General features: G+C 43.6%; 1 protein-coding gene across 1 annotated transcript in view; it reads right to left on the bottom strand.

Moving 5' to 3' along the window:
- SMPDL3B (sphingomyelin phosphodiesterase acid like 3B) overlaps window positions 1-3,128 on the bottom strand; it is a 31,707-nt gene extending 28,579 nt beyond the window's left edge. The window contains exon 1 of the mRNA XM_018056857.1: window positions 2,597-3,128. Within this exon, the coding sequence (XP_017912346.1) occupies window positions 2,597-2,657 (61 nt within the window). The 5' untranslated portion in view covers window positions 2,658-3,128. The remainder of the gene's footprint in view (window positions 1-2,596) is intronic.

Below are 13,346 nucleotides of genomic sequence, written 5' to 3'. Positions count from 1 at the left end.
CACTCCAGTATTCTTGGGCTTCCCTTGTGGCTCAGCTGGTAAAGAATCCGCCTGCAATGAGGGAGACCTGGGTTTGATCCCTGGGTTGGGAAGATCCCCTGGAGAAGGGAAAGGCTGCCCACTCCAGTATTCTGGCCTGGAGAATTCCATGGAGTATATAGCCCACCGGGTTGCAAAGAGCGAGACACGACTGAGCTCATTTCACTTCACTTCACTTCACTTGTGTTAGCTGTGTGGATTGCCATCGCCTCACAGCAGCTCCAAGAGGCAGGCTCGTCATTCTTCAGGGAAATGTTTGCCTCCCACACTGGCTCCCACGGAAAGAACTTGTAGGCTTGTCGCAGTTAGAGGCTGAGGGATAAATGCTGTGTAGCCTCTGGTTTGTGTGGGAGGAGATGAAACCAGCAAGTTGGCGCCCCACCCAAGTTCTTGGCTAAGGATGGTGCAGGTAGAAACTCCATGGCTTTATGCAAAGCAAGGGTGATGGCTATCTGACTGGGTGTCTCAAAAGTCTGCACTTCAGGAAGAGACTCAGATTCTGAAAAAACTGACAGGTGTTATGGAATTCTTTTTAAATTTAACTCCAGTTTTAGATTATAGATGTATACAGTCCAGAAAAGTTTGAAGGAAAGAGGGGGGAGGAAGTAGTACCCACAATCCCAAGAGGACCCATCAAAGTGTATGGTGGAAAGGTAGCTGAGTACGAACTTGGTCTCGCCACTTCCCAGCTGTGGAGTTTTGTGTCCCCTCTGGGTCTCATTTTCCTCATCCACAAAATGGATATAACGGTAATAGTACCTACTTTACAGGACTATGGTAAACAATCTGCCTGCAGTGCGGGAGACCCGGGTTTGATCCCTGGGTCAGGAAGATCCCCTGGAGAAGGAAATGGGAACCCACTCCAGTATTCTTACCTGGAGAATGCCATGGACACAGGAGCCTGGCAGGCTACAGTCCGTGGGGTTACAAGAGTTGGACACAACTTAGCAACTAAACCACCACTACAAGGACTATAAAAATCAGAGGAGGTGTTTTCACTTCATTTTTCAAATGGGTTTTAAAAGGACAATATATGTCAAGCACAAAGCATAAGCACAGTATATAGTAAGTACTCAGAAAATAAATGTTAGCTCTTCTTGACTATTTTCCTTTTTTTGCATGTTTTTATATACTTTTTTTTTTTTTTTTTTGGCTGCACCTCCCAGCTTGTGGGATCCTAGTTCCCTGACCAGGGATTGAACCCTGGCAGTGAAAGCATGGAGTTCTAACCACCAAACAGCCCATGAATTCCCTCACTTGGTGTTCTTAAAATTGTCTACAAGTGTACACATGAGCTGGCACCAGCCCCTGGCCCCACCCCTATCATCTCCCAACATCCATATCCCTCTACCCCGCCATCCCCCCATTCTCTGAGCTCCAGCCACGCTGGCCTCGTGCTTTTGCTCACACATATGTCCTGTGCATCCAGCTCAGGGCCTGTGAACTTTTTGTCCTCTGCTGCTGGAATGTTCTTCTGGACATCCACATAGCTCTCGCCCATGCTGCCTTAGGTCTCTAGTCAAATGTCACTTTTTTTGACAGTTCTTCTCCGCTACCCCTTAAGTAATCTTTCTCCCCCATCCTCCCTACTCCTTTATTCTGCTTTGTTATTCTCCTTACCCTTGTTATTTCCTGGAATATGTATTTCTTTGTCCATGTGTCTTTTAGTCTGTTTCTCCTGAGGTGAAGGGAGGCTTCACCAGCACTGGAATTTTGTTTCTTTTCTGCCACATCCCTGGTTCCAAGAATACTGCATGATTCATTTTTCGGTTCAAAATAATTTCTTCTTGTCCAGGACATTTTAGCTCTTGTGTCTTGTTTTTGTTTTGAAGAACTATAAGTTCAAGCTTAGGAAAGCTCGCCTTTGTCTTAAACAAAACAACAAAGCTTTTGTATCATTTGCTAATCTAATGTCCTTTTAAGTGAGAGATGGGAGAAATCTAGCAAGGATACAATTTATACCATAAATGATGCGGATCCATGTAGTGTGTGCATGCACACTGTTGACAAAATGAAAATCTGCTGGTGGCATTTGCAGAAAAGAAACCCTTGCAGGTCCCTGGGGTTGTGGTTTATTCTCAAAGTCGTGTCTGACTCTGCGACCCCATGGTCTATAGCCACCAAGCTCCTCTGTCCATGGGATTCTCCAGGCAAGAATATTGGAATGGGTTGCCATTCCCTTCTCCAGTTGCAGATTTCTAAACAACAGTGAACTCCGTTAGGAAATTCTAGAATGTGTTCCAGATCCAAAAAGGAATGAGGTTAGTAAAATGCCTCCACAGAGTTCCAATAAAATACTAGATTTGAGAGCTACTCAACCAATATTTGTTGAATGAATTCACGAATGTGCCTGCTACCTTCTACCTCTACCAGCTGGCTGGCTCTTAAACACCGACAGCCCTGAACGATGTCCATGTTCCTTCCGTGGCCAGCCATCACCTCCACCTAACAATCTTAGGCTCAAACAGCACACCCTCCACCCACTAACTCTCTCCCCCAGCCTCCCCAGCTGAGCTCCCTGTCTTGCTATTCTTAGCAACATTTTCAGCTTACCTACCTGGTGCAGCTCTGGCGACTCCCCAGGAGGCCAGGAAAATCAGCACCTCAGGCAGCCTCATCCTGGGGTTTTGTCTGATGGGAGCTTTTGTTCCAGCCACAGACTTCCTAGCTAGGTGTTGATGGCCGCGTGTCAGAGCAGAACTTCCCGTCCAGTCACCAGCTGTTTCCAGACACTCAGGGCTTCTGGCTCCTCTGGCTTTTCTTCCTTTGCCCAGGGGGGTGTGAGCAGGGTTGCCCCAGGAGCTGCACTTGCCAGGCCTTTGGACTCTCACGCAAGAAGCAGCACCAGTCCTGCCAGTTCCTCAGAGCGTGTCGGTCAGTCCAGTCAGCAACTGGAAACTCACTCAGCTGCAGTCACCAACCAGCAAATATCCACTTTCGGAGTTTTCATGCTGCCCCACCCCAGGAGAACAGACTGTAGAAACTGTCCGGCCTTTGCCATCAAAGGAACTTGAGTGCTTGTTGGAGACTGAGCTGCTTGACCACAAATGAACCCAGACCAAGAGTCATCTGTTCATTCACGCGGAAACCCTGTCCTGGGGAGATAAGAGCGACCCAAGGCCACCACTCTGCCCTCTAGAGGAAGAAGCAGGCCACTGGACTGCAGTTCTGCGTGACAGGTGGCTTGACAAGCCCAGAGGAGGGAGCTCACCCTCTGAGGAAACTGAGAGGGCCTCTGGGAGGAGGTGACATGGCTTCATCTCTTCGATTGTGAAAATTTGCCAACATAAACAGAAGTAGAGAGAACCATGTAAGGAGCCCCCGTATCCATCCTCCCACAAGAGCAATTATGAACCCACAGCCAATCTTACTTCATCTTTACCCCCACCCCAACCCCAAAGGATTATTTTTAAATTCCAGAGATCATATCATTTTGCCCATAAACGATGTAGTATACATCTCTAAAAGATAAGAACTTTTTTTTTTTAGAATTTTTTAAGAACAGCATAGAGGATCTAAAAACAATTAATAGTGTTCCTGACCCTCCTCCTTGGACTCATTTTTCTTTTTTTAAATTAATTTATTTTAATCCGAGGGTAATTGTTTTACAACATGGTGATGGGTTTTGCCGCTCATTAGTATGAATCGGCCATAGGTATACATGTGTCCCCTCCTTCCTGATTCCCGCTCGCTCCATCCTGATCCCCGCTCGCTCCTTCCTGATCCCCGCTCCCGCCTTCCTTCCTTGCTGTTTGTTGTTCAGTCACTAAGCCATGTCTGACTCTGTGACTCCGTGGAGTAAAAGCATGCCAGGCTTCCCTGTCCCTCACTATCTCTCTGAGTTTGCTCAGCTTTACCAGCAGTCCTCCCAATGAATATTCAGGGTTGATTTCCTTTAGGATGGACTGGTTGGATCTTGCCGTCCAAGGGACTCTCGAGAGTCTTCTTCAGCACCACAATTTGAAAGAATCAATTCTTCGGCACTCAGCCTTCTTTATGGTTCAACTCTCACATCCGTACATGACTACTGGGAATACTATAGCTTTGACTACATGGACCTTTGTCGGTAAAGTGATGTCTCTGCTTTTTAACACGCTGTCTAGGTCTGTCATAGCTTTTCCTCCAAGGAGCAGGTGTCTTTTAATTTAATAGAAATTGATAGGGGACCAGACGAAAGATTAAACAAGGCTTTACTGGGACTTGTGCTGCATCACGACAGAATGAAAACAAGACACCGGCGCCCTGGCTCACCAGGAGGGTGGACTGGTTCTTTAAGTGGGATGAGGATAGGAGCAGATGGTTGGACTGGAGGGGTAGCTTAGACGGTCTCCCCACCCCTTGGTGGGGTTGTACACAGTACCCATCTTTTGCTCCCAGCACCTCAGAAGTTTGTGGCCTTTTTGTATCTTATTTTTCATAATTGGCCCAACTGCTCATACTTGCAGTTATTTTTAGTCGCTTATAGTTTCTTTGTATTCTGTTACTCAAGGAGGCATTTACCCAGGTGAAAGTGCAAGCACTCCAGTAGAGGGTCCCAGGTCCCAGCCTATCTCAGTAGCAAATCCTAGTAACTGTACCAACCAGGGAGATGCTTGGTCAGTGTTTAAACTTTCCTGATTTTCTCATAGAATTTTTTCTTAATTTAATTAAAATTTTTTTAACTTATGGAAAAACTGGAACAAACTTTTTGGCTAACCAAATACAATTGATTTGCTCAAATCAAGATCCAAATCAGGCCCACATGTTGCATGCAGTTGATCTGTCTCTTTAAGTCTCTCTCAATTTTAGACTTTTCCCCCTCCCCGCTTTTCTCTTTTTCCTTGTTAGGAGACTAGGTCATCTGTCTTGTGAAATTTCCCACATTCTGGAGTGTTTGCCTGATTGCCTCTTGGCGGTGTCATTTAAGCTGTTCTTCTGTTCTCCATATTGCCTACAAACTGGTAGTTAGATCTAAAGTTTTGATGACATTTAGCTTCGAATTCTTTGGCAAGATGACATCTCATGTGGTCTTGTGTCCTATCTGTTGCATTGCAGAGCAAAGGCGCATAGTTGTACGGCTGTCCCACCAGCCTAATCTTAATGTGCAGGCATGTCTGCGTGCTCAGTTGTCCAGTCAGTCTGACTCTTTGGGCTTCCCAGGTGGCTCTAGTGGTAAAGAACTCGCCTGCCAATGCAGGAGATGTAACAGATGTGGGTTTGATCCCTGAGCTGGGAAGATCCCCTGGAAGAGGGCACTGCAACCCACTGCAGTATTCTTGCTGGGCTAATCCCATAGACAGAGGACCTGGTGTGCTGCAGCCCAAAGGGTCACAGAGTGAGAGACAACGGAAGCGACTTAGCACACATGCACGCCTGACTCTGAGACCCCGTGGACTGTGCCACACCGGGCTCCTCTGTCCATGGGCTTATCCCAGCAAGAATATTAGAGTGGGTTGCCATTTCCTCCTCCAGAGGATCTTCCCAACCCAGGGATGAAACCTGTATCCCTTGTGTCTCCTGCATTGGCAGGTGGGTTCTTTTTTTTTTAACCTTATTGAGAATATTTATTAGAACTGCATAAAACCTATGGGCCAATTCTTCTCAACTTGATATTTTTATGATATTGAATTTTTCCGCCCATGAGTACAATCTATTTCTTTATGTATTTAGATCTTCAATGTTTTCCTTCTTTTAAATGAAGTATTGTTGGTTTACCATGGTGTGTTAGTTTTAGGTATATGGCACAGTGATTAAGTTATGCATACATATATTATTTCTCTTCCCTTATAGCTTATCACAAAATATTGACTATAGTTCCCTGAACTATGCAGGAGGTGCTTGTTGATTATCTATTTTATATATAGTAGTGTGTTTATGTTAATCGGAACTCTTAATTTAGCCCTTCCCTGCCCTTTCCTCTTTGGTAACCATAAGTTTGTTTTCTAGGTATGTGAGTCTGTTTCTGTTTTGTAAATTAGTTCATTTGTATCTTTTTTTAAAGGGTGCATATATAAGCTATATCATGATACTAGTCTGTCTCTGTCTGACTTACTTCACTTAGTATGATAACCTCTAGGCCAATCCATGTTGCTGCAAATGGCATTATTTCATTCTTTTTATGGCTGAGTAGTATTCCATTGTGGGGTATCTGCGTGTGTGTGTGTGTGTGTGTGTGTGTGTGTGTGTGACATTTTCTCCATTTATCTGTCAATGAACATGTAGGTTGCTTCCATTTATTGTCTATTGTAAATAGTGCTGCAATGAACCCAGGGCACTCTTTAAAATTGCGACTATGTTTGAGAAAAACAAGAATAAGCTCCTTTCCCCTCTGTTTGTTTAATGTGACTAGACCATCAAAGCACTAAGCATCTTAGGGTAAAGAAGAGCTGAAAGGGCGAGGGAATGGGCAATAAGGACAAAGCATCACGATTAAGAGCTGGGCTCAGGAGTCACATAGAGCTGGGTTCAATCTGGTTTCTCTTTTTACTAGCTCTGCAACCTCAGGCTGATTACTGAGCCTCATATGGAATATCCAGGCACATCAGTACATCACTAACAGGTCACAGGGGCAAGGAGCTATTCATACATAGGTCAGGCAGGCAGGCTGGGCTTGACCAGAGACCTCTGAAGCATGATTAAGCATCTTGGTTTCACTGAGACTGGAAGGGTTTCCAAGACAAGAGACCTTTAATTTTAAAAATGGGAAATTCTTGTGACACCCCTGGCAGTCCAGTGGTTAAGACTCTATGCTCCCAATGTAGTGGACACGGGTTTCATCCCTGGTTAGGGAACTAAGATCCCACATGCTGTGCAGCCAAAAAAATGGGAAAGTCCTGAGCAAACTGGGATGAGTGCCCCTTTAGTTTCTGCACCTCTGGTGCCTGCCAGCCCTACGTGTTTAGTCCAGCACACCACACAGGCCCTATTTTCTTCATATGTCTATGACATAAAAGCAGGTTGGGAAGCTCAGTTTCCTCATCTGTAAAATGGGGGTGACAACAGCGCTTACCTCACTTGGTTGTTGTGAAGATGAAGTGACTGAAGCAGGATATTTGATCCTGCCCTCCCAATCCAGAGGCACACCCAGGTCCTTTGTCTTTCCCAATCTAATGCCTTTTGGTGTGCCAAGGCATAAAAAAAAAAAAAAAAAAGAAAGAAAAAACAAAACTATCCACAATGTATTTGTCAGCATAACAAATGTAAGGTACAGCAACAAGCTCTGTTAAACTGGAAAAATAAATGTTAACTCCTAACTTGAAGAGAGAAATGTTTCCATTCATAAGTGACTACTAAGAGGGCTCTAACAGCAGGGTCCCTCTGTATCCTTCTCCATGCAAAGGAGGAGAACTGAGTCTGTGTCTTGGGAAAAGGAAATAGTCAGGCTGGATGAGGTGGAATGTCCTCCTGCTGCCAGAACACCTGAAGGCTTTAAGAAGCATCAGCAGCGCTGGTATGTCTAAGGAACCAACCTCTAATTGGCCAAGGTGTGACAACTGCAGCATTAATAACATGCTAATTATGTTCCTATTGTTATTGTCACAATTATTGGAGCAAGTTGCATCTGTGAAAGGCCATGAGTTCATGTTGTTGTTTAGTCGTTAAGTCATGTCCAACTTTATAACCCCATGGGCTGTAGCACGCTAAGCTTCCCTTCACTATCTTCCGGAGTTTGTTCAAAATCGTGTCCATTGAGTTGCTGATGCCATCCAACCATCTCATCCTCTATTGCCCCCTTCTCCTCCTGCTCTTAGTCTCTCCCAGCATCAGGGTCTTCTGCAATGAGTCAGCTCTTCCCATCAGGTGGCCAAAGTATTGGAGCTCCAGCTTCAGCATCAGTCCTTCTAATGAATACTCAGGGTTGATTTTCTTTAAGATTGGTTTGATCTCCTTGCAGTTGAAGGGACCCTCAAAAGTCTTCTCAAGCATCACAATTTGAAAGAATCAATTCTTCAGCGTTCAGCCTTCTTTATGCTCCAGCTCTCACCTCCATACATGACTAATGGAAAAACCGTAGCTTTGATTATATGGACCTTTGTAGGGAAAGTCATGTTTCTGCTTTTTAATATGCTGTCTAGATTTGTTACAGCTTTCCTTCCAAGGAATAAGTGTCTTTTAATTTCATGGCTGCAGTCACTGTCTGCAGTGATTTTGGAGCCCAAGAAAAGAAAATCTATCAGTTTCCACTTTTCCTCCTTCTATTTGCTGTGAAGTGATGGAATTAGATGCCACGATCTTAGTTTTTTGAATGTTGAATTTTTAAGCCAGCTTTTTCACTCTCGTCTTTCATCCTCATTAAGAGGCTCTTTAGTTCCTCTTTACAAATAGAAAAAGAGCACAAAAAGTTAGTTAAAACACACAAGAATGGTGACTAGTACAGGATATGTTTAATTTTTTATTTTCATAAGAAAAATTAACACATGGATACTTTGCTTCTTTTATTAACTAAATTCCTATTTATAAAATATACATATATACTATTCCCACTTGGGTATAAAAGCAATTTACTGACCTGTGAGGAGTCAATAGTCCCACACAATGGGAATTGTGTGAAGAACAAGATAGGTTGACAGGCTGGATTGCTCACACACAATAATCAAGAAGGGGCTCCAAGAGCTAATTAGCCAACCAGAGTCTTGCTAACCCCAAAGACTCTATTCCTCCTCCTCTAAGAAGTGAAAATTTCAGGTGGCCCTATGAACATCACAAATAATATATCAGTAGGAATACATGAACTTGCAAAAATCCCCATCAATGTATCAAACAGGACATGTGTGAATGTGTGTTCACTCAGTGGTGTCCAACTCTTTGCAATCCTGCCAGACTCCTCTGGCCGTGGGATTTTCCAGGGAAAAATACTGGAGTGGGTTTCCATTTCCTCCCTCAAGGGATGTTCCCAACCCAGGGACTGAACCCACGTCTCCTGCATCTCCTGCTTTGGGCAGGCAGATTCTTTCCCACTGAGCCACCTGGGAAGCCCATGAGACAGGACAGCAGTTTATATAATGCCACCCAAGTGAGACTGAAAGCCTATGATTTTGAGGGACAATATCACATTACAAACAATGAAAACCTAAGAGAAAGGTATGATTTTAAAACTCTTACAGACATTATAAAAAGGGAGCTCAGCTTGACCATCAGTGGCCTGGTGACAATCCCCTTGGACTACACAAGCAGATCTTAAGACTGACCAAGAATCAGCTGACTGAAGACCCAGATCTAATTACCTCAACTGGACTAAGATGACATTTCTTTCTTTCCAGTCTGATTGGATTTTTGAAAGCCCAGAAAGGAATATGAATAATATTACAGAAACCATAGGACGATAACAAAAGAAAGCAATGGTCCAAGAAAGCAGGGGGCAAGAAGCTTCAGATTTTGTGGGGCCCATGGCTGAAACAATTTGTGTGGCCCTACTTAAGAAAAAAACATGCATAGTAAGGTATTAAAGAGGCATACAGACAAAAGAAGGGCCTTGGAAGAGGCCATGCAAGCAAAGAGCACTGAAATTTAAATGTCATTACTTTCAGTTATCATTTTTATTTCTGATCTGCTCTTGAAGATATTTGAAGAATTCATAAGTATCAGCCAAACCAGCACTTTAATTACAGTTCAAAATTTTAAGGAGGATTTCCCTGGTGGCAGAGTAGATAAGAATTTGCCTGCCAAGGCAGATGAGACAGGTTCGATCCCTGATCCAGGAAGATTCTTCATGCCTTGGACTACTGAGCCCACTCTCTAGAGCCTGAGAGACGCACTACTGAAGCCTGTGTGCCCTAGAGCCTGTGCTCTTAACAAGAGAAGCCATCGCAATCAGAAGCCAATGCACCCTGATGAAGAGTAGCCCCCGGCTCAGCACAGCTAGAGAAAGCCCGTGTGCAGCAATGAAGACCCAGTGCCATCAAAAATAAATCAATAAATAAAATTTTAAAAAGGATCCTGCAAGCTGAGTGGCACAGCCCACTAAAAAAAAACTATTTAAAAAACTTAAGAATAGTTAATTAAGTTTGTAAAAGATGATGATGTGAAAGTGCTGCACTTAGTATGCCAGCAAATTTGGAAAACTCAGCAGTGGCCACAGGACTGGAAAAGGTCAGTTTTCATTCCAATCCCAAAGAAAGGCAACGCCAAAGAATGCTCAAATTACTTCATAATTGCACTCATCTCACACGCTGGTAAAGTAATGCTCAAAATTCTCCAAGCCAGGCTTCAACAATGCGTGAACCGTGAACTTCCAGATGTTCAAGCTGGTTCTAGAAAAGGCAGAGGAACCAGAGATCAAATTGCCAATATCTGCTGGATCATCAAAAAAGCAAGAGAGTTCCAGAAAAACATCTATTTCTGCTTTATTGACTATGCCAAAGCCTCTGACTGTGTGGATCACAATAAATTGTGGAAAATTCTGAAAGAGATGGGAATACCAGACCACCTGACCTGCCTCTTGAGAAACCTGTATGCAGGTCAGGAAGCAACAGTTAGAACTGGACATGGAACAACAGACTGGTTCCAAACAAGGAAAGGAGTACGTCAAGCCTGTATATTTGTCACCCTGCTTATTTAACTTACATGCAGGTTGTGTGTGTGCGTGTGTGTGTTAGTCGTCAATCATGTCTGACTCTTTGTGACTCCACGGACTGTAACCCACCAGACTTCACTGTCCATGGAATTCTCCAGGCAAGAATACTGGAGTGGATTGCCATTCCCTTCTCCATATATGCAGGGTGAAAAGAAAGTGAAGTCGCTCAGTCATGTCCGACTCTTTGCGACCCCATGGACTGTAGCCTACCAGGCTCCTCCATCCATGGGAATTTCCAGGCAAGAGTACTGGAGTGGGTTGCCATTTCCTTCTCCAGGGGATCTTCCCAACCCAGGGATCAAACTTGGGTTTCCCACATTGCAGGCAGACGCTTTACCCTCTAAGCCATGCTGGGCTGGACGAAGCATAAACTGGAATCAAGATTGCCAGGAGAAATATCAATAACCTCAGATATGTAGATGATACCACCCTTATGGCAGAAAGTGAAGAAGAACTAAAGAGCCTCTTGATGAAAGTGAAAGAGGAGAATGAAAAAGTTGGCTTGAAGCTCAACATTCAGAAAACTAAGATCATGGCACCTGGTCCCATCACTTCATGGAAAATAGATGGGAAAACAGTGGAAACAGTGTCAGCCTTTATTTTCTTGGGCTCCAAAATCACTGCAGATGGTGACTGCAGCTGTGAAATTAAAAGACGTTTACTCCTTGGAAGGAAAGTTATGATCAACCTAGACAGCATATTAAAAAGCAGAGACATTACTTTGTCAACAAAGGTCCGTTTAGTTAAGGCTATGGTTTTTCCAGTAGTCATGTATGGATGTGAGAGTTGGAGTATAAAGAAAGCTGAGTGCAGAAGAATTGATGTTTTTGAACTGTGGTGTTGGAGAAGATTCTTGAGAGTCCCTTGGACTGCAAGGAGATCCAACCTGTCCACCCTAGAGGAAATAGGTCCTGAATATTCATTGGAAGGACTGATGTTGAAGCTGACACTCCAATACTTTGGCCACCTGATGTGAAGAGCTGACTCATTTGAAAAGACCCTGATGCTGGGAAAGATTGAAGGCAGGAGGAGAAGGATACGATGGAGGATGAGATGGTTGGATGGCATCACTGACTCAATGGACATGAGTCTGAGCAAACTCCAGGAGTTGGTGATGGACCAAGAGCCCTGGCATGATGCAGTCCATGGGGTTGCAAAGAGTCAGACATGACTTACCGACTGAACTGAAATGAAAGTGTTTAAATACCAAAAAAGTTGACTTCAAGGTTTATCACCTATAAGACTTTGATAAATTGAGCACTAAACAAATAATTCTAAGTGTTCTGCTTCACTTATAAAAGCCTCTTTAATATGAAAATGAAGCTGTTAGTGTCATTTCCAGGGCTCCAAAGAGCTCTGGTACCACAGTCCTCTATGTCTCAACACAGAAAGGAATTCTGCAAGAGGCAAAGTGATAGACAAGAAGTGATTTGTTAGACTAGGATGCTTGTAAGTTTCACAAGGGCTTCTCTGGTGGCTTAGACAGTAAAGAATCTGTCTGCAATGTGGGGACTTGGGTTCGATCTCTGGGTTGGGAAGATCTCCTGGAGAAGGGAAAGGCTACCCACTCCAGTATTCTTGCCTGGAGAATCCCCATGAACAGAGGAGCAGGCAGACAAGTGTTGCACTGCCCAGAGTACTCAGTGGGTTACATTTTTATAATCAAAGGAAGAAAGGGAAAGGGGAGAAGATCTTTGTCTTTCTTAAATAGACAGGTTTCCTTCATCAGTTCCTCCCCCAAGTAAGGCAGGGAAGTTTTCATGTCACTATATGGTCAGGCCAAGACTGTTATAACATTTTGGAATAATATTTTCAGGTCTCAGTACAATGAAGGTCTTTCATTTTGAAAATTCACCTTTCCATAAATGATTGTTTTTTTGTGGGCACAGGGCATAGTTCGGGAGTCATTAACTTGATAACACCACTGGGCAGGTTGTAGGCCTTATTCTCTACTATTGTTTTATTGTTTGGGGGGCATTGTGCAAAGAACACGTCTTCGGGGCTGAAGGGCATGTTTTGGTGGTCTCCTGCCACCATTGTTGTATTGTTTTGGGGCATGTCTCGTGCTTCTGTTGCGTGGCTTTGTCACTAAGCAAAGTTAGCTTGATTTTATTGTTAAGCCAGCCAATCTGGCTTTGATGCTAAGCGACTTGTTTTGCTTCATGAGTCAAGCAAGCCCACATTGTTTCAGAATATTCTCATTACTTTCTTGAATGATCATTAGTCTTATTGTGGTCTCCCAACCCCCCTAAAATTCCCTGTCTATCTACAATTCCCTAATGGGGTTTCTAAGCTATTTGATTATCCTATGCTATTCCTGCTTATTTATGCAGAGTACATCATGCAAAATGCTGGACTGGATGAAGCACTAGCTGGAATCAAGATTGCCAGGAGAAATATCATTAACCTCAGATATGCAGATGATACCACCTTTATGGCAGAAAGCAAAGAGTAACTAAAGAGACTCCTCTTGATGAAGGTGAAAGAGGAGACTGAAAAAGCTGTTTTAAAACTCAACATTAAAAAATCAAAGATCATGGCATCTGGTCTCATCACTTCATGGCAAATAGATGGGGAAACAACAGAAACTTTTTATTTCCTTGGGCTCCAAAATCACTGCAGATCATGACTGGAGTCATGAAATTAAAAGACACTCACTCCTTGGAAGGAAAACTGTAACAAATCGAGACAGCATATTAAAAATCAAGACATCGCTTTGCTAACAAAAAGGTCCATATAGTCAAAGCTATGGTTT

The sequence above is a fragment of the Capra hircus genome, chromosome 2 (assembly GCF_001704415.2).
Source record: "Capra hircus breed San Clemente chromosome 2, ASM170441v1, whole genome shotgun sequence".
NCBI classification, from domain to species: domain Eukaryota; kingdom Metazoa; phylum Chordata; class Mammalia; order Artiodactyla; family Bovidae; genus Capra; species Capra hircus.
This window is presented reverse-complemented; position numbering and strand designations above follow the sequence as displayed.